Source organism: Pseudopodoces humilis, chromosome 3, assembly GCF_049639895.1.
Source record: "Pseudopodoces humilis isolate 2021_Gansu_Grassland_sample_001 chromosome 3, ASM4963989v1, whole genome shotgun sequence".
Lineage (NCBI taxonomy): Eukaryota > Metazoa > Chordata > Aves > Passeriformes > Paridae > Pseudopodoces > Pseudopodoces humilis.
In genome coordinates, this window is record NC_142202.1 from 21,347,387 (window position 1) to 21,369,730 (window position 22,344).

General features: G+C 39.2%; 1 protein-coding gene across 3 annotated transcripts in view; it reads right to left on the reverse strand.

Moving 5' to 3' along the window:
• The window catches only part of RPS6KC1 (ribosomal protein S6 kinase C1), an 86,075-nt gene extending 64,925 nt beyond the window's left edge, over positions 1–21,150 (reverse strand). Inside the window, exons 1-5 of one of the 3 annotated variants that reach the window (XM_014252960.2) lie at positions 21,020–21,150; positions 16,308–16,343; positions 11,880–12,000; positions 3,868–3,983; positions 1,819–1,912 (exon numbers count right to left, since the gene is read on the reverse strand). In XM_014252960.2, coding sequence (XP_014108435.2) covers positions 1,819–1,912; positions 3,868–3,983; positions 11,880–12,000; positions 16,308–16,343; positions 21,020–21,124 — 472 coding nt within the window. In that variant the 5' untranslated portion in view covers positions 21,125–21,150. The remainder of the gene's footprint in view (positions 1–1,818; positions 1,913–3,867; positions 3,984–11,879; positions 12,001–16,307; positions 16,344–21,019) is intronic. The other 2 variants (XM_014252961.2, XM_014252962.2) reach the window with 2 other exon arrangements.
• Positions 21,151–22,344: the final 1,194 nt, after the last annotated feature.

The window sequence follows — 22,344 nt, forward strand, 5'->3', positions numbered from 1 at the left end:
AAAGCCTGGATAACCTGGCCTCTTGCAAGCAGATTCCTATGAAAGCATGAAGTGCAAACTCCTTTTACACGCAAGGTAATTGCTGCTTATTTTGGTACAAAAACATTTCTACTACTGTCAACTTGCATCTTCCACCATTAATGTGCACACCTTCTGCAAAACGAACTTTGTCTGGAAAGAATAGATGAAAGTGAGAAAACACAACCCACCCTTAAAAGCAAACAGCAGCACCTGTGAAGAGATGGATTTGCTACTTCTCAGTACAACAGCCTGAATGAACCGTTCCCACGTGGAGACCCTTGGATGCCCACAGAAGGCAGCACAATGAACCAGCCACAGTTAACTGCCTTAATCAGACTGGGAAAAATTAGATGCAGGCAGGAGGCTGTGAGGAAAGTCAGGGAGAGGACTCAAGGCCGAGTATTGCCACTGCCATCTAGAGGTTTTAAAGACAGATGTTTCCTTCTGTCCATAGCCTCCCATCACCAAAATCTGCTTTAAAGCATAAGAAGATATGAGCTGGAAGACACGTAAGATTTTAGAAAATATAACTCCACAAAATTCACATTCAGCATCTCCAAATCCTGTGTTCATAGGTTCCAAGTACCCCGTAAAAGCCCTCCAGACGATTCAGAAGGGTATCAAAGAAATTTTCTACTTTTCAGCATTTTTTCTTTTCAGTATTTTATCTGACATAAAGGAAGTGGTTTTCTTCTGCTAAAAATGGGGCCCTTGTGAATAATGAATAGAAATGTTCACATTAAGCACTTCTAGAAGCACTCTTTACACTGTGCCCTATAAAATAAAGTGAGTGCATTGTCAGAATCCGAAATGTTGAATTTCACAGAAATTAAAACCCTTTAAAACTAGTTAGTGTTACTTATCATAACTGCCCTCTTCAACCAAATAACTATATATAACACATACTAAAAAAATATATATATTTATATATATACATATAATAGACATACACAATGACAACTTCTATACCTTTCCCTTCACAGAACAAAATATTGTGGGGACATTAGTTCATTAACATCATAGAAGGCACTACAAGTGAGCCAAGCTCACTTCCTATGTAGAATATATTGTACAACTAAGCACAAAGTTATTGACATAGAGAGATCCTAGTGAGAAGTCATACAACCTCAAGAAAAAAAAAAATAACCAACCACAGTTAGAAGAGAAAACCCATTTTTTGTTATGCAAGGATTGTTTTATCAAAGCAAATTTATGCCATAAAGAGCAGATCTCCTCCTAAATAAGCTTAGTAAGGGTTTAATAATGTGGATTTATACATGAGTGCTAAGCAATTCCAAAGGAAAACTTAAGAGTTGGAAAAGGATTTCCTAGAAATCACAAGGACCATGCATAGATTAGAAACACATAGATATCTAAAAGATTGCATGGTGCACAGAAATGCTTAAGCTGACTCAGCCTACAAGCAGTCAAGAAGCTCTAGTACAGTATTTATTTGGGCTGACTGACCCTTCCTTACAGCTATACTATTATTTAGTGCAAGTGAAGTGCCACTAAAAGCACCACTAAAATTACTCTACGTGTGGTATCCTAGTCAGCATGTAGACCTTTAGAAGAAAAAGGTCTACCCTTTAGAAGAAGAAGCTCTACTTCTTCCAGAAGTGCAGACAGCTCTGCTGAGCCAAATTTCTCTCTTGCCAATCCCACCTCAGCATTTTTGCCATAAAAAACAAACAGAAACTGGAGGCCAGTGCTCCATGAAGAACTCTGTCACTTGTCATTTATGAGCTGCTTTAAAACAGATCATGCTAAGAGGTTATGTGGGAAGACAAAGCAAACCTTCAGAGCTGCAGTCAGACAGGTTGTCAGTCAGAGAGTCAGACAGAGGCTCAACAGGACCAATCAATTCAGAGCCATCATGCACCTCTCCACCCTGAAAAGAAAGAGAGAAAGGAATTACTTGGCTGCTGTGCTCTATGGAAATTCTCATTGTATAGAAGTGATACCCAAAATGATATTTCCTAATCAGTGAGTACATTACTTTATCATTAATGAATTGAATTAAACCATATAAGCCTGCAAATTAAACAAGGATTTTCGGTTAAGTCATGTTTGGTTGCCACAGACTGATTACACATCTAAATATTTAGCCTACTGTAGCTTCAGAATTTTGAACCACACAGACCTGCAGACCCAAGTCTAACAGGAAGACAATAATAATTCTCCTGATCCCTTGTGTCACATATAGTCTGTGCCTTTCAGTGGTGCTCCCAAGCACAGGACTTTGTCCATCAGACTAATATCCCACTCAGGACCTACTATCTTGAGTTCAGTTGTAGTTGCGACTTAAAGATACAAGGACATTCCTCTCCAAACCTGAAAGAAATCAAAGTGAAGAGAACTAACAACAGCACTAGAAACCACCTAAATTTTTTGGTGTTTTTTTAATTTCTGCTTCACATCTCAGGTGCACACTTTCCATGCCACTTTAACAGAATGTGCACCATTTTCAAGGCCATGTTACAAACCAGCATTGCTAATCTGTCTTGAATCAGGCCAGCACATTTTCACACAAGCCAGCTTATTCTTCTGGAGATTATAACACATAGATACAGAGAACACTCCCTTCAGACACTTCTAAGAATTCATTGTACAAGTCTTTCTTACCACAGCTATTTGCACAAAAATCTGAAAAGGAACAAAACCACCCATGGGCAGAGCTAAAAGCACACAGGCTGAGCTGGTGACACACCAAACCTAAGGCTCTCTTAGAGGAAAGCAAGACACGACATCAGCTAACAAATGAGCCTAAATTATTGCATTTGCATAACCCCCCTTGAAGACATAGCTTGTCCTAAAAAAACATCAGTTTTCTAGTTTTATTCATTTCCCTGCAAAGCCAGAAAAGGTCCATTGGGAGGCTAAAACTAATACTTTTATTAATCAAAGGAGGGAAAGAGAGGTCTGAAAAAGTACAGAAGTATTTCCAAAGAACTGAAAAAATGCAAGTGCAAATAAACCAAAAAGTAAAATAGTCTAACGTGGGCTCACACTCATTTATTGACACCAAAGACACTTAAAGAAAATTACTTAAAGTATTTTAAAGAACACTGCAATAACTTCATCATGAAAACAAGTGAAGAATTTTAAGCTTTGATAAAATTTTGCTCTTGGAAATATATATACATATATAATTTAAATATACTAAACACATTAATAGGCTTAAGTCTCATCTCAGCCAGATGAACATTTCCTTAATTCCAGAGAGTTACGATCATGGGTACATGTAAATTCATGCTTATGAGTTTGCAGAACATTAGACTAAGCTACTGAAAATAAATAGCTTTGAAGGAACTATTGAAAAGAAACCGCTTCAGCTACAATAAAGAAGTCCATATCAATGTACTGTCCTAAAATTTGTTATGGAGACTGGTTCTCACAACACTGCACAAGCAGCACATTGAACTAGTTACATGCCAAATTTGTTGCTCTCGACCTGAGTCCACAAAAGACCATACAGAAACAGTGTAAACAGTCTTCACTCCTTTGGTTTGAAACTATAAACAACTACTGAAAATATAGAAACAGTGATAATATTTTTATTACTTCCCAGTGGAATTTATCATCACAAGTTTTGCTCATCATTCAATAAAAAAAAAAATCAAATCCCTTCACCTGAAGTTCCTGTAAAACTTTCCACCTTGCAGAGGTGTGGCATGGGGTTTTTTTAAAGCTGCATTTCCAGAGTGAATGGAAAACTCCCAGTCCCTTCACAAAGCATGTCAGACCAGCTCACTCTCATTCCGTGGTGTATAAAGTACAGCAGAATCAGCACTATACTTCAGTCATGTCAGTAAGAAGCAAATACTTCTGCAAATACTAACCAACCTTAAAAAACTCTTCCAACTGTTTGCTGTTATAGAGAGCAGGGATATTGGCAGAAAACTGCAAGAGATCTTCAGCACATTGCCTTCTTTCTTCAATCACAGTTTCATCAAATCGCCCTGGAACAGAGACATAGATTAACAGTTTTAGAAATAACTACACATTTATTTTGCAATAATAACTGCCACAAAAGAAAACAAACGAGACAAAAGCAACCTTCTGGAGACAATGCCCTGAGTCTATGAAAGTCACTCCAACGCTTCAGGAGAACATAGCAAATCTTCAAACTTCCTATTCTCAATTGTCCCTAGAGTCCCGTCTTCTGCAATCCACTCGGATGATGAAAGCTGGCAGCTACGACAAGAATCCTTCGCCCTCTTATCGTAAGAATATGTGAGGCAACACTCTTGATTAGCCAAGAGACACTAACGGATGTCCAGTGTTATCTGACAATAAATGATACATGCACAATTTGACAATATGCCAGTCAGTGTCAGCCTTGATTATGGCCCAAATCCTGTAAGGAGCTGAGCAATCTTCACGTATTCTCAAGAACAATGCACAATATGAGCAGGAAGTAAACAAAGTATTGCTAAAAGCCCCCAAACAGATCTTCAATTCCAAGGTGCCATTTATGGAGGAGACAAAGTGTAGGGGAGATGGTGAAGCCCTGCTACCAGGCACTGAAGCTTTCCTCTGAAGTAGCTCCATGCAGACAGGGTCTCATCTCCTTCTGGACTCAAGAGGTAAACAGAGCTGGGAAGCAGCTCATTTACTAAAATATATGAATCTTCCTTTTTCTCTACCCAGCACCCAAAACATTCCAATTAGAAAAAACATACTTAAAAAACAATCCCACAGTTCACCTGAAGAGATTTGCTTCTCAGGAGAAAACCCTTGGATTGCTACCTTAAATTCACATCCTTCACAATTGCACGCAACTTATTTTAGCTTTTTATATCAACATCACTTTGTTGTTGAAATAGTTACAAGTTTACAAAAGAAAAAGGGCAGAGGTTAACAGTAATAATTGGAGGAGAATAGAACAGTTATTGCAACAGCTATACAGAGGGAAAAAAAGGACTGGGAAGACAAGTTCAAGAAACAGTACTGCTATAACAGCATGACCAGAAAAATAAGAACCACCTGTGACAGCTCTGTGGCATTAACCTTTGAAGAGGACAAAAGAAACATTGAATACAAAAGCAAAATTCATTTATACTTAGAGCAAGCAAAAAAATAATCCCAGAAGAAAGTATCAAAGCAGGATTCTTTCCAGAAATTCTTCAAGTAAATAGCTCCTGCCCATGCGGTATCAGAAAAAAGAAAATAAAACTAAAAAGACACACACATACTCACAAGATCACAAACAAAGCTTTTGGGGCTTATTTTTCCCATAAAAGAAAAGAAAAGACATCATCGGGCTAATTTTCAGCTGGACTAGTTCCGTGCCTTGCTCACCCTGCCGTTTCAGCTGTACAAACAGGAGCAGCTGTACAAAAGAGTGAGCAACAAGCAAGCAGAAAGAAGGCAAAAGCAATGCTACCACGGCGAGTGATAACATTGAAATCAGGTCCTATTAAACTGCTCCCCAAACTTCCTAAGTCTTCAGAGCAACACTAGGGGTGCATTAGGGCTCTTGGTTCATTCCATGCAAAATTGGACATCATGGAAAGAAAATAACTTCCCTCAGCAAAGCACAGCAGCATGGGTCAGCTAAATGAATCCACAAATTCACACAAATGCTGTTACAATGCAGTAGAAAATCAATTGTGAAGAAGTAAACACCGAACAATACGAGAAACAGAAAACTTTTGCTAGAAAGAAATTCTGTAGGATATTTTTCCTTGTTTCTCAAGAACCTCTCCCTGTTTCATTTCACTAAACACAATAAAAACTAATTTTTCTTATCCATATCTTCTCAGTATTTCCACTGGGCACCAGAGAGAAGACATCAGGACCAGCCCTGCCAGGCTGACCAGTGTGCATTCACTGACTGCCAGGCCACTGCAAACCTCACAGGTATGAGCTAAGCCTGCCTGGCCCTCAGCAGCACCAAAACACATGCTCTCTTCTTACCCAGCTGCCATTTCACAGCCTCTGCAGAAGTGTAATTACATTTGCAACCACCTCCACTCTCAAATTTAGCTGATATTAGCCACATCATTAAGGGGTTCAACTTTCTAAAGGCACAATTATACATGCCTTAGTTTCTCAGGAAGCCGAGCTAAAAAAAAAAAAAAAAAAAAAATACATGTTTGAACAGAGCTGTTGAAACATTAGTCACTGTTGCATTTTCCAGCCCATTAGCATCATGATACACTATCAAGAAAACTGCTTCTAGAACTAGAGGGCTTTAGGGGAAGGAAAAACATTATTCAGTACTGGTTCAGTTCACAGACCTCCTGGCATCTTGCTGGCAGTTTAATTCCCAGACAGCCCCGGCTAACTCCTTCCTCCTTTTCCTTTCTTCATACTCTCAAGCAATGTTGTATTGCTTAATACTTTCATTTTCACTTTTCCCAAGGAAATGCTCAAAGGTGCTTACACAGCCAGCTGACTCTTCAAACATTTCTATCAGGATGTCATTCTGCATCTAAATCAACATTATTTCTGCTAGTCTTTACAATCCTCATACACAAATTTCATTATAGGGATCACATCTTTCTGATTTTTTAAGAAATGTCAACTCCAGCTTTAGCATCTAACACAGTTGTTACTCCTCCAGCAATGATCCATTCAAAATTTCCTATTTACATAAAAACCAAATGTAAATTCCTGTAAAAAGAATCCACAACTAATTTTGTGGAGCAGACCTGAACTAAACACCCAGCAAAGTGTGTGTTCATGTTTCAGTTAGTTTCTCACAAGACTTCCTACTGTATACAACACCAAATTCAAAAATATGCTACTTCATTCAGTGCCTTCAAATACAAAGAGCATCCTTATGTGAGCTTTATAATGAAAATAATCTTTCTGACTCACTGCTAGCAAGTTATCAACATCTGGGGGCGTTCTGTTTCTTTTTTGGTGGGTAGGGGAGTGTAATAATTTTTATACTAGAATGCATTTCTGCAGTTGCTAGATACAACTCATGCGGATTTACCCATATTTTGGTAAAATGCCATGTGTGGTCAACATATGGAAATACTTACAAGTGTCCAACAACAACAACAACAACAACGTAATTTGAAAGTACTGAAGAAAATGACATTGATGCATATTAGGAGAGGACATTAATCATATCCCAGATATAGATATCATAATTTTAGCAGCTGGATATGTTAGGGCATCTTAGATTTCCATGATCAAGTTCACTGAGGTTTTCCTATAAAACAAGTGGAAATTGCTCAAGTGAAGCACAGAGGAAGTCAGATGATTTCTTTTTCCCATCCATAGCAAGTTTTCTGCAGCTGTACTGCAACAGCATTAAAATACACACACTCTGTGGCAAGCCTTTAGATGCACAAAATATGGAAGCACAGCATGACACATTTGTTTTTGAATACATCTCAGTTCTCCACACCATCTCCTGAAACTCTGAATGAACTGAACTGGAGAGGCTCCTCAGGTTTAACACTTCTACTACAACTAAGTTCAATTGTGAGAACCACCATTGCGCATTTTGCAAACTGCACTCTCTTTAAACAATAGGTACATACATTATTTAAAGCACAGGTATCCAAAAAAAAAAAAATAACAATAACAACAAAACCAAAAACTCCACCAGTTGACAGCGATTCCACTCACAAGTTTAATTAGAAACTAGTCTAAAAGCTGCAACAATTGTAACATCACCACAGGGAAGCAACACTGCAGAAATGGTCCATCAAAGCAGCAAGGAAACAAAAGATCTTGAGAGAGACTGGCCTTGCAGGTCATCACTAACAGAATGAAACTGAAAACAAGTTTGTCAAAACCTTGTTATCTACTAAGATGGTATTCTTCCTCTAGTACAAAAAAATATTGGGATTTTTATTTTAAATAAAAACAAATCTTATGGCAGTTACCATGTGTAGAATTGTGATGGAAAGATACACAGTAAAATTTTACGTTGTAAATACAAAAATAATTCTTAAATTGGAGAGTCAGTAGGGCTGCTCCTTTCAGCTATGTATCAATCATTTAAAATTTGGTTTTTTTAAAAATAATTTTATTTTTTTTTAAACATTACCTCCACTTTTCTGTATTCTTCTGTGTCTCAGTTTCATTTAAATGTAGTGGGGTTTGTTTTAGTTTAGTTTTCATTTCAAAGAACTTTTTAATAAATAACTGCATCGAATGTTTCTGTGGATTTCCTTCTCTCACACTGTACATTTCAATCACTTTTGTTCACTAAATACAATAGAAGGATGTTTTTCAGAAGGGATTTCACTCAATTCTTCCCTTGCTTACATAGCTAATGTAAAAAGTTAATTTGCATTTATAGCAATTTTAAATTATGTAAGATATTAGACACCTATATTCTCTTCCACCCTGATTTTCTTTTATCCCGTTTTTCTTCCCTATGAACAGCTATCACATATACCTGAAATTAAATTATGCTTTGGAAATACTAGCTTTTTTAAATAATTTGTCCAGTGAGAACTCTACTCTATAAATCAGATTTAAAATAATCTCAGAATGAAACTAATACTACATGCTTTAGTTAACCATTATTGCCCATGCTCTCACACAGCACCAAAACTTTCAGAGCACTTCCAGCTTCATAAACAAGCAAAAATAAAATTACATAAAACTTGGGTACAATTTGGCTGATTTTTGATTTGATGAAATACAATTAAAGTCAGGCATTTCAAACAGCTCTGTGCAGAGAACCACAAAATCCGCATTAGAATTCAGCTTCATACATGCAGGCCAACAAATGCCTAAAACATACCAATCTGAGACACACAGAAAATTAGTGAAAATAGACTCTAGATGACTGCCCAACACTGCTAAAAAATGCCACACAAAGAAAACCTATAAAAATCAGCACTAGATATGCACCAAAAAACACCAAATACTGTCTGGGTGCTAAAATGTACACAACACATCCAAACCATGCAAAAACATGTATGGCAATAAATACAAAAACCAGACACAACACATGGAAACTGCAAGTACACATAAAGCATGCACTACAGGTGTGGCAAAAAAAGCCAAATAAGTTCAACACTAAAAATGCTAAACATATAGGGAGGGGAAAAAAAAAAAAAAAAGGATGTGGTATCAGGATGTAAAAGGAAAAAAAAAGTAAATCCATGCTGAAGTGTGCTGCATGTTTAAAAAACCACCAAAACATATTTGAAACACATGGCAATGGAAAGCAACACTGCAGCAATGCCTAAAAAACAAAAAACACTTTTTTAAAAGTGCAAAAAGCTTAGCCAAAAAAAAAAAAAAAGCACATCAGAAATTCATCCCAAAAGATGCCAAACATATTGGACACCCAAAATACCACTGCAGTAATGCCAAACATATTGGAACAACACTGTAAGAACCAAAACCCACACCAAAAAATGCATAGAAAACCCAGACCAGAAACAGGAGCATATGGCAGAATCACTTTAAAAAATGCCAAACATCCTGGACATTAAACCCCATACAAGATGCACAGAGAAACCATAAACACAATCTGAATGCTGATTAAAAAAACAAAACAAAACAAAACAACCATCAAACTAAACCAACTTGTAAACACCATTAAAAGGCTTTAATAACCGCAAAATTCCCTAGGCTCTGATAAGCCTGCCCCAAAAAAAAAAAACTTCAGAAACTTAAATGCTTGCCAAAAAGCACAATAAAAAGAAAAAAAAAAAAAAAAGAGGATCTTGTAGACACATGCTAAAAAAAAAAAAAAAAATCACAAAAATGTTCAAAGATAACCATTAAAATGCTCAATGGTAAATTGCACATGGCGAATTTATGCTTAAAAAGTCCAGCAAATATACTGGATAACTCATAAAATCCCACTGGATAACTCATAAAATAACACACTGGAAAATCATACTGTGTATGTATGCGAAAGAAAACCACTAAAGAAATCCTGGACAGAAATAACACCACAGCCATGCCCTAGGGACCAACACCACATCTAAAAACAATCCAAATCCACAGTGGAAACCTTGCCAAGAAAGAGAGCACATACAGTGACAAAAATCACTGAACATGCTGGACACTAAACATCATGCAAGGTTCATACAAAAACAACACAGGCTGGATGCTTATGAGAAAAGTAACCCCAAATCAACTTGTAAACTCCATGGAAATGCCTTAGTAACCCCAAAAACCCTTGACAAACCAACAAGTCCAACAAAAATGCCTTAGAAGCCAAAAATCCTGACAAAAACCACAACAAAAATACAATGTGGTAGATTCATCCCAATAAAATACCAAACACATTGGATACTTAAAAGCTGTTAAAATTCCCAATAATTCTCTCTGGTATATGCACACAAAGAAAATCCAAACTCATGTTGGACTCTAAAAAAAAAACCTATCAAAAAACAGCTCCCAAAACCCAACAAACTAAAAAGCACCACTAAAACCATTCCACAGAGTTAGAAATACCTCTGAAACGCTTACAAAGCACACAGTAGGTATGTGCCAAAAAAAAGGTAAAACATGCAGGGGTCACTAAAAAAATGCTAAAAACTGCTTAACAACCTGCAGTATATGCATGAAAAAGAAAAAACTACACCTAAGAAATGCTGGATCCAGCAAAATAATCCCACATAAAAATGCAGCAGCAATGCTTTAGGGACCAAATATGTTGCCAAAAGAGCAAAGAATTCACACCAAAAACCTTGCCAAATAGGTGAGTAGATGGTAGATGCTTAACCAAAAAACACCCAACATGCTAGATGCTCACAGCTATGCAAAAAAAAAAAAAAAAAAAAGAAAAAGAAACACCAACACACTACAAACACTACAGACTGGGTGCTTAAAAATGCAAAATACACTTAAACAACTAGACAACTAGTAAGTGCCACAGAAATGCCTTAATAACCCCAAAAGCACTTTAGAAACCAAAATGCTCATCCTAAACCAAACCAAATGTACATGACAGATGCAAGTAAACAAATGTCAAACACTTGCTGGACACTTTAAAAAAACAGCTTCAAAATTCTTGGGAAAAAGGCTCAAAAAGAAGTGGTAAAAGCACACAAAAAGCAACAGTCAGCAATGCCTGAGAAATATCTCAGGAACAGTCTGCGGAGATGCATGCAAAAAAGATGCCAAACATGCTGAACACACTAAAAATTGTTGAAAACACCTAAAAATCCAGTGGATACCGTGCAACATATTTACACAAAAAAGAGCACAATTTGTGCTGAACCCAAAGAACACATTAAAAAACAAAAACTGATTTTATAAACACAACAATTGCTAAAAAAGGTGTGATAGGTGGAATTCTATATAGTCACACCACTTCACTGGAAGTCTACCTATAGTTCATTCATGAGGACATACACAATGAAGTTATGACAATGAAGAATGAAGTTAAGACTTAAAAGAGCTAATTCCATTGTGTCACTTGTTTCTCCTGTAGAATCACAATTCTCTTGCTTTAGTGAAATACGTAAAACTGATCTCAAAAGCCTAGCTAGATAAAACTGACAATTGTAATCAAATTCCTATTTTTTTTTCTGTAAAAACCATTTAATACATTAATACAGCTCATCACTAAAAATCAGCTCATACGTAAAATATCTTGTTTGCTCTTCAAGTGCTGTTCACAAAGCTAATATAGACTTTATGCTCCTGAAAACAGGGAATGGAATGTATGCTGTAAAGACACAGAACATAAACATCAATAAATATCTCAGCTACTGTGTCTAACATGAAGACGAGGACATAAACTCTTCTACAGTACAAAAGAAATATAAAGCATCAAGTTATGATACCAGCACACCTATAAGCTGAGTAGTAAAAGCACAACGAAAATTTTCCATCCAGATACAAAACAAAATGTATTTATAGATACTGAGTTATCAAAGAATTTCAGCAGGTCAGGAGGAAATTATGCTTACCAAATACTATTGCTTTGGCAAAAGGTGGAAAGAGTTCTGTGTGTCTGCATAGGTTTTTATGAATTTGCCAAAGATCTCTGTGCAGTTTCTTAAAGTCACTGTATCTCTTCCAAACGACTATCTGAAGCAGAGAAACCAGAGAGAAGTATTAGTGGGGTTCATTGTTCATTTTACATCACACCACAAATCCACTGGCTTAATCACATCAGACCACTAACTCCAGCAAATTTGTTTAATAAAAATATACAATCTGAACTGCCAACTGTAACAAGCATTTTAAAATGGTTGTTACCTACTCTCAACCTGCATTTTGGCTAATGCTACAGTGCATAGAAATAAATTAAGTAAAAGCTAGAAGGAGGGTAAAGGCAGCACTGCTTCAGTCACTCTGAGACCCAGACCTACACAGGGAACCAGTAAGAGAGGAAAAAATGCTGAACAGGAGTCTTGCACTATCCAACATTCAACAGCACAGTGTGCCTGGTGCAGCTGCAGGTGTGAGGAAAAGACACAACAGCAAAAGAGAAAAACGGGGAAGAGAAATCAATACAAGCAAGGGAATTTTAGGTACATTAAGCATCCAGAACTACAAAACAGCTCCTACATTGTGTGTGCAAAGTGTTGATCACATCTAAATGCGAGCCCCCGTCTTAAATGTTTTTCTGTAATAACACAAAAAAACCAAAGAGTATTTTCCTTTTATAATCTAGACAAAACCTCCATTTTAGGAATATAAAGACATCATTGGCTCATTATACCAGCTATTCCTGATTTATCCTTTCCAAAAAGTAGTCATCTCACAGTCAGGTATCTACCTTATCCTCTTCCATCCCATTCTTTCCATTCAAAAAAGGAGAACCCAGTAGGAAAATCAAACCAATGAAAGAAGTAAACAATAAAATTTACGCTTGACTGCTACTGGATTTGTTATCAGGATGAAAAGATATTAACAAAGATTTTTTTACATCCTGACCTCATTTTTGGTCAGACTCACTAAGCCATCACAATAAACCTCAACACTAATGTAAAGTGATTAAAGTAGAATAGAAGGGAAAAATACAAGGGGAGAGAGTGCATGCATTCAGCAGTTAATTCCACAGTTGCACCAGTTAAATGTCTCAATTAACTTAATATAGCTAACCACAGCTTTAAATGTTCCACATATTTCTGAATGATTTAACAGGTTGCCTTCTCATGAGCAATCATAATTGAAAAAGTTTAATTTATTTCAAGCAAACCAGATTTAGAGCTAAGCAAAAGGTTTCGATTTAGAGCATTTTTGTTTTTTTTTTTTAATACTGCAATCAGAGGCCTTCTAAGTTTCAACATATTCAAGTCCTACCTACAGAACAATGCAGACATAAGGTAAGAGGATTGTTAACAGTGGATATGCAAAGCTTTAGTGTGGCAACACTCTACCCACCTTACAAATTTAGCTATAATGGGACCAGTAGTCCTATTCAGACTCCCTTATTGGCACACATTTTCATGACTTAATTACAGCTGGTACTCACTGAAGTGTAACACACAAGTGAGGAATCTCAAGTTTGCTATTAGAAATTATCATTTTTCAAAGCTATACTTGTACCTAATCTAATAGCCAGAGAGTGGATGATTAGCACTTCTTGATCCATGTGCATATAGAACACAAAACTGCTCAAGATGGTGAATTCTTTAAACATTAAGTTACTGCATTGTCAGTACTTGGAAACAACATGAAAAGCTGCCAGAAAATAAGAGCATGAGATTTCATTCCACTAAAAAAGCATAATTTTTCATTGCTACAAGTGATCACTCAATAGTCAAGAGGAAAAAAATAAATATCCCTAAGTAACTTGCATAGCAAAAGCAATCAAGGTTATCCTAAAACCTTTCAGAAGGCTCATGGAAAACATGCTTTTGCATGCATGTGGCCCAGCAAAGTTAGCAAAGTTCCCATTCTAACATTCTCATTAGAAATTGGATTTGGAGGAAGGACACACTGTACTTTGAGGCCCAATGAAGCACAGCAAGTATATAATAAAACATATGTTGGACTTGTAATGAAATAAGGTGTTTGTCATGGCGAGAGCCAGTAGATCTCTATTAACTCAGGCAACTCATCTGTTCCACAATGAATAAGCCTTTTTCCTAAATGAAAAGGAAAAGAACCCACAGGACTACCCTAGATGTAATTGTCTTACACACCACATTGCCACTATCAGTCCCCAGAAGCAAGGACATTAAAGTTAGGCCTTTCTGTATCTACTATCCCCACACAAAACATCATGTTGATTTCCTTCATTCTTTCCAGAGGGAAGCCCTCAAAATGTTTTCTTCCTTCCTGCCTCAACAACCCAACATCCCAGCTGGGATTACACTGAATTCTAGCTGTCTGCAATGGGAGAGGTGCTGTAGTAAAGACTTGTATCCCAAAGGACAGCCAAAAGACATGACAGAAAACTGGCAAGTGGAGTTGAGGTCACAGCACACAGCTTTATAAGCAGCTGAACATATGTAAGGAATGTACTAACATCACAGCAGTGGCATTAAGAGACACCTGGAGAAGTCAGGCAAGTGGTCCTACACAGATGTGGGAAGCGGGTTGCACGAGACAGATCCTAAAGCAATGGGGTGGTCCTGTGCACAAAATTTCCCACTGAATTCCTCACTGAGAGTTCTGGAAAACTGAGATAAATTTATTTTCAGTGGGAGCAGGTTAGGGACATATTCTTTTTCTTTCAAAGGCTGCCCACAGTTCTTTTTTTACTGTAAGAAGCCATGTAACAGAAAAGCTCTCTACGTATGAGGGTGTCTACTGACTACAATTCTCCCTTATGGCAACTACCATCTGAGATATTCCTTGTAATAACCAACTATTTTCAGATAATGCTTATAAAAAAATCACCCCACACCTAGCATGCTATCACATGCAGAAGAATTGATATGGTACAATTCCAGGTGGGAAAGGGCAACTATCAAGAAGTTCATCTCATATTTATGTCCTCTTATTGTCTAGAGCATGTAAAACTCTGCATGGGTAACCTACAGTCACAAATCAAAGAAACAACTAAAAGATAGTTTGCTGTTGTGTCAAAACTACTTAACACATATTCATGCAATACTCTAGCTGAAAGACACTTACAATATATTTTTCTGAAGGGACTCATCAACAGCTCTTATAAAGTGCTTTTCCTCACAAATGAAGATTAAGGTAATGGCAGAATGTGCTCATGGACAGGTTCAATTCAGGAGCCTCCCTGGAAAAGGTGAACATCAAGCTACAAACTACAGTAATGCAGTTCTAAACTAGATCCGTGATCATCTCTGATTCTGACAGGTTATCTTAATCTCCTAGAGATTAAAAAAAAAAAAAAATGCAAAAAGCACAAATGCTCATGCTTGCCTGATTATCAAGATTTCAGATGCAGTAAGGGGGTTTTAGACGTATTAGCCAATTCTCACCTCTGCCAAGCCACTAATCAGAAACTCATGTTTGACCACACAGAGATGCAATGAATTCAGTTATGAGCTCTTCTTTCATCAACTATGCAGGCTCTCCTCAACTGTAGTAAGAGACTGCACCAGAAACTGAACATATGCATGTGTAACATGATGTCTGAAAAGCCATAAGACTGCGCTATTGAGGGAAGATTTTGCAGGTACATAGTATATTAGTAACCATGTCAAGTCATTAGTCCAGAAAAAAAATCAAAGGGCGGGGGAAGGTTTCTTACTTAAAAAGAAAACTACAACACACATACACGTGGTGTACTTTTCTCTCTCAATAAATGACTCCTGTGACAGACTTTTGAGGTATTCAAGAGGCACAAGAATAGAGCAGACCCTTATTCATAGATTCTTCAGAAGAGGCAAAGAATATGCAATTTTAAAGTTTTGTCGAAGTATATCACTGGAAAATACTAAAGGAGCCTCAGAGAGACAGGCATAATATAGAAGACTTAGAGTCTAATCTCTCTCAACAACTCCTAGACTCCTCCATTCTCCCTCTTCACTAACAGACAGTAATGGTGTAGGCTCTTCAGTGAAGTGTTGGTTAAAGAGGAAAAGAGTACCTACAACTGAGACCTAAGACTTGAATTGTGGACTGATCTCTAATTTTACCAGTAGGAGTTAAGTAACCATCAATTTGCCAATTCCAGTCCCGAGAAAAGAGCTTGTAAAGTTATCAAAGCAGTTTTGTCATCAAAAGACACTTTACTCCCTAAGACTTTATTTCAAGTCACCATTCATCACTGAGGGATGAAATGCATCATGTTACACTAGCTACTGTTTTTAACTATGAAAGCTAAAGACAAATGGAAACATATGAAAATTGTTAGCTCAACTAGAATGACAAAACACACAGAAACTACTAAATTACATCAAAGATGCTTCAAAAGGCATAGTGAGATACATAAAGACACTTGCACAAGTTTAAACTGTTACCTCCTGGACATCCTCAGGATTTTTTCTTGAAACAATCTGAAAAGCAAAACAAAAATGACACTACATAAGTCCTTGGATTTTCAGTTTGGAAGTTAAAGATTAATAAAATGATTTGTTGCTCAAGAGAAAAATCTGGAAAAAGGGAAACAGCTGCAAGGTCCTGTGCACTCAGAAAGTTTTAATTTAGTTTTAGAGAAGTCTAATACCCAAAGACAACACAGTGAAGGATTTCAGCAGCAGTCAGTTGTGACCACACATAAAGACAGACGTACATTCTAGGCAGAATGGCACAAAAGGCATCTCTCAAAACAAAGCTACGTAGAACACATCTCCTATCAACTTTCCAGTCTCTTCCTATTAATTCATATTAGGGCCACATTAGTCCCAATAAGAAGAGCTCACTAAGGCTACTTGGCTTAATATAAGCTGCAAACAACCTCACTGAGAATGTGAAGATTTGTATTTAGTAAGACAGTATTTCCAGTTTACTTACAATCACCAGAGTGCAGACACATCTGACTATCCTTGCGTATTTGCTTCTCCTTAAAATATCTTGGCCTAATTAATTATAAATGACTTTGTCCAGGGGAAAATTGCAGTGAAAATCAGGCTTGGCTGCACACCATAATGAAGCCAGTATTTCATCAAGATTTTTCTCTTTTCTTTAAATAAATATTGATCACAAAAGCCTTTGTTATCCAAGTTTTGTACTGGTCTTATAAACAGCAGAAAGAGCATATCCCCACAAACACACAAACCAAACAGACACATCTTTAATTCATAACTGCAATTACCTTGTGCAAGTCAGTATATCCTTCATCATAAGAGCCAAAGCTGTTTAACAAAATAATTAGTCTATTGTTACCTAAAGCAAAATAGGGCATTCTTAATCCAACTGGGGCTGTCCTCAGCGACACACCCCGGAATAATTGATGCCCTGAAGAGGTGATGTGTGTAAGGAAGCGCAGGGAGCCCACAGTACTTTGCACCCCAGAGACTCACACACCATCCCGCTGTACCGCAAGCACCACGCAGCTGTTGCTCTGAGATGGAAGCCACTGAATCCACACTTTCCTCTTGCTAAGTGACAACAGCATACCTCTTACATTTCCCACAAACTTAGCTCTCTTCCTCCCTTTGTTTTGCAAGAATCCTTGCCAAAGCCTCACAGATTTTATACCATCCGTTTACTACAACCCAGCCACTCATCTCTCACACATTTTGGAAGAGACAAGATGGAAAAGAGAAGCGTTTTCTTCTCTAGCAATCTCCCAAAAGACCTGAAACATTTTCCTTCACAGCTCTATGTTCTTTCTCTCACCTTGCACACCAAAGTCCTCTTCTTCCAGCGTAGTCTACATTGGTAAAGCCTTTCTCAACTTTTCCTCACTCTTGAGTAATCTAACATTTGGCAACTTCACCAAATGTTAACCTTGGTGGCTGTTGCTCTTTCATTCACTACCAGGCAGTTTATAAGTACAATTTGTGAAATAATTCTAACCTCCTTTTCTAATAGCTGGCATACTTGATGCAAGGAGTCTGTAGAGCTGGGGGAAGAAAATATCACAGGCATGGCTACACATCACAGAGAACACCAAAGGGCAGACACCAACTGCTTTGCTTTGCAGTTCACCTTTAGTTAAAGCCTTGCAACAGTTTTGGCAGCTAGGTAAGTTACCAGATGGGCAGAAGGAGACCCAGAGAGATGAGTAATTACCCAGCCAGTTAGTAAGAATCTGGAATAAAACCCAGAGGCCCTGTTTCACACTTGTTCTTATGTTACACCGCCTTCTATACCTCCCAGCCATGCCAACTTGAAGTCAGTATGTAATAATTTATGTGTTGTCCTACTTTGCTCTTCATATCCTTTTCTGAAGGTCAATCTCAGAAGAGGTTTGCCCTTTCCATCCAACCTATAGTCAACCTAGAGACCTGGCAAAGATGATCCCAACCCCCTAAACATTCCAGGTACTTTTTTTAATCCTTCCAACAAGGATCAGTGCAGTCAGTTCCTTCTGCAAAACTGTAACATGAGCAACTTTAACCTATTTTCAAAAATATCATTAGGATACCCACCAATGAGCTAAGTAATGTGTAATTACTGCACTAGACACTGAAAACAGAGATCCTACAAGGATCCTCAACATCGAGAAAAGTATTTCCGATTATACCATTCTTCATCTGACCTGCAGATGTCCAACATAACTCATTAGAATTTTAATTATCATTAATAATTGTAATCTTCCAAATTCTCTAAACTTTTATTAGTGGCCTATATTTTCATGTATCATTAAAGAACACTCCTCATATCACAACTTGCTAAGATCTATATTTCTCAGTACATTGAAATGGGTATTAAAAAGCCAATATTCATTTAATCTTGTCTGAATTTACAATTATGTTACAGCTTGCAAGTAAATAAAATACATATTCTCTGCTATACAAACAAAACTTTTAAGAAAAAAGCTGCAATAATGATGACAGACCCCCTCTTAGCACTCAGAAAAGGCTGCATGGGTAGCAGTCTCTTGGGTCTCAGACGCCTTGGGCCAGATATTTAGGACACACTAAACAAGTGCTTTCTTATCCATGATTATTTATCCACATTACATTGAAACATGAATTTCCTTTATTTCACGAGGATTCACTCACGTACTGCACTAAGGAACCACAGATCTCCACTAACACATACTGACTACCCTAGATCTCAGCCAGAATGATATTCAACACAGCAGGAAGGTCCACCTCACTTTTTTCCTGGCGGTCCCCCAAAGTTACTGAGCTGATGCTCAGCAAATACAGCTGGAGTGCTGTGATATCAACCATGGAGCCAGATCACTGCAGGAGCACAAGGGAGGAATAGGAGGAAAAAAAACAGAAAGGGTACCTGGTATGTACACTGAATCCTTTTAAAATCATTTTATTCAATTCCCAAATCCTCACTTCAAGTACTACACAACAGATTACCAGAGCCCTGCTGAAACAAAAGTTATTTATATTTCTGCATTTGTGAGTCCAAAGCATCCTTTACTGCAAAAAAAATGGAACTAATTTTTCACTTTGAAAAACTGATTTGAATTTGATTTTAGCTATCAAAACATTGTAAAGAACTAATGATCTCTGGTTAGGTCAGTTGAATTTGGACAGCTCATAGACTGATCAGCTCCTTGCTCTGTGCTAAATCAAGTACACCACCTGATTCTACACTGCCTTGGCTGAAAAGGCATCAGAGCCCCCACAGCTTATGGGACAAGGAGAGAGAACGACATCCCAGCCAGTTAGCCACACCTTGATTTTAAAAAATTCTACAGAAACATCAGAGAGAAATTTAACTGGCTTTAGACAATAAGAACAAAGCACCAAAGCAAAATAAGTAGTAGAAGTCTTGGCTCATTCCTATTAGTCCTTATTTCACTGATACAGCTTTTCAGTACCCACACACACTTGGGCCATCTGGAACAACTGCAGAAAGGTGTGACGGCACCGTTTTCCCCTCTGCATCTGTTTCAGGAAAGGCTTTTTAAATTGCAGCACCATAGGAAAAAGCAACTCTTTTTTTCTCTTCACAAATACTAAATTATATTGGACTAAAAAGAACAGTTTAAATATATTTGTCCCCTATTTGTGTTTGGTGAACTTGGAGAGAGTGAGAGTGAGAAAGAGAGAGAGAGAGAGAAAGATAGATAGATGACAAAAAAATATTTTTTTTTAATTTTTAATTTTACAAGTCATACAAACTTATCATAGGCTAGCAATCTGACATTACAATCTCTATACATATACAGAATGCTGTATTCTTTGAATTAAGAGGGTACTTATAAGCATACGTTTATCATCACAGGCAGGATATCTACAGCTGCAGTAACTACGAGATCACGGGTCATTTAAAGACACTCTGCCTCTCTGTGACACTTTCTGATGCTCTCAATATACCCCACCACACCTGTGAGCTAAACTGCCACTCCTCCTGAACCTATCTCCACATATTTACTTACTCGCTTTCCTTTTTTGGTTTAATAGGAAAGTAGAAAAGGAAGCAAGAAAGCAAGGAATTTCCCTAGCAGAACAGACGGAGCTTTCATCAAAGGCAGCACCACAGCAGCTCTCCCAACATCTGCAGCAGCTTTCCTGCTTCTCGTGCTAGGCCTGACTGACCCAGAGGGCTCTACACCCTGGCTGGATCCTCCTGGGCAGGCTCAGCCTCCATGTGCGGCTCAGGCAGCTCCGCGCTGCCGGCGGGGGCGTGCAGAGCCCCCGCACCCCGCTCCCTGCCGGCTCCTCCCGAGCGCGCTGCGCTGCGAGGCTGCCAGGAACGCTGGGCAATCCCACTGCAACGAGATCTGGGGCGGAAGAACGGGAGGAAAAGAGAAGGAGCTGTTTGTTTTTAAGCTACTCTCGCATGCCCTGCAACGCACAGCCAGGAAATTGAGAGTTAACAGCAGAGCGCGTCTGAGGCCATTACAACGCTGCGAGGCTACAAGTTGCAGGAGGCGACCGGAGCTCGGCTCGGGAGAGGCCGCCGTGTTCCACCTACCCACCCTCCCTTCCTCCACTCCCACCCGTGCCCCTCACAGGGGCTTCCACGTCGCGGCCGGGCACGGCAGCCGCGGGCGCTGTTCCGCACCCAGCGGCGGCTTCACAGCCCCAATGCGGGGCGGGCCGGGCGCGGGGGGGCGCGGGGGGGGGGGGCGGGGCGGCGCCCGCCGACTCACCCGCGCCGTGACCTTGTAGACGGTGTGGCCGCGGGGGTGGCGGCGCGGCTCCGTCACGGTGTAGAAGCGGGCCAGGTCGGCGCCGCGCTCCCGTGGGCTCAGCATCCTGCTGCTGCCCCCGCCGCGCCGCCCGCCCGCCCGGCACAGGCGGAAGCGGCGCCCGGGAACGCCCCGCCCCGCCCGGGCGGTGCCGGGGGCCCGGCCCGGGGAGCCCCGCCCGCCGCGGGATGCTCGGATGCTCGGATGCTCGGGGTTACGACTGGCGATCGCTCCCCGAGGAGGAAGGTCCGCGCCGCAGGGATGAGGCCGAGGTGTCGCGGCCCAGACGTGGCAGGCACAGCCCCGCGGCGGTAGTCCAGCCCCGTGCCAGGTGTTCTGCAAGGGCACGACCGAGGGGAATTTACACTTGGAGGGGACTGACCGCCGAGCCCCCCGCTCACACAGGCACCCGTGGCCTCTATATCCGTAATGAGCCCCTGGTGCGCCGTTCCCAGCGTCTGCCGTGGGCTATTTTAAGCTATGCTTCCCTAAATCCATAGGCCTGTAACGCAGAAATGACTCACGGATTTTAAAGAGGAATGCTGCCAGAAAGGCAAGTTTGATGGTTATCGAGTCACCATGTTTTGTGTGTTGTGTCCCCTCCGGGTTCTTTAAGCTGCTCCTGGACTTCTCCCTGCTGATGGGCTCCCGTGCGTGCATAGGTCTGCAGAACACTTTGGTCTTAGGAAACGCTCCAGGGTTTGAGGGGCATTGCTTCAGTTCTAAGGAGCATAACTCTGTGCCACAGGACCTTATCCTTTTGTAACATCACCTTTGATTTCTTGTCTGTAGTGGGGCTTGTACCAATGTAGAACTCACACTTTAGATTATATACACTGTTTCGATTTTTTTAAAAATCACTGTAGTTTCATTCATTTAATTGCAGATGTTTAAAAAAAACAGCTTTTCCTTACTAGGTTATTAATATCTCTGCTCTCATGCAGGTTTTTGACATAAAGTATTTAATATAAATACTTAATCATGTGACTTTGTGAAAGATGAGAGTCTTGTACTGAACTTCATAGTAAGCAAGTGCCTTTCCTTTGAGGAACATTTTCTTAAGGAAGAGGGAAGAAAGAGGGCATTGGTTGTTAGCAGCTCACTTCTCACTTATCTTCTGAGGAGGGAAGAACATGTCCTTAACATCTTGTGCTGCTACATATAACTTCATGGAAGTTCTATAAATTATCAAAAGTTTGCAAATTCAAGTACTTGGGGGAGAGAGTGAGTAACTAAAGAGGCAAACACATCAGGCTTAGGAAACGCACACAGCTGAAAACAGAAAG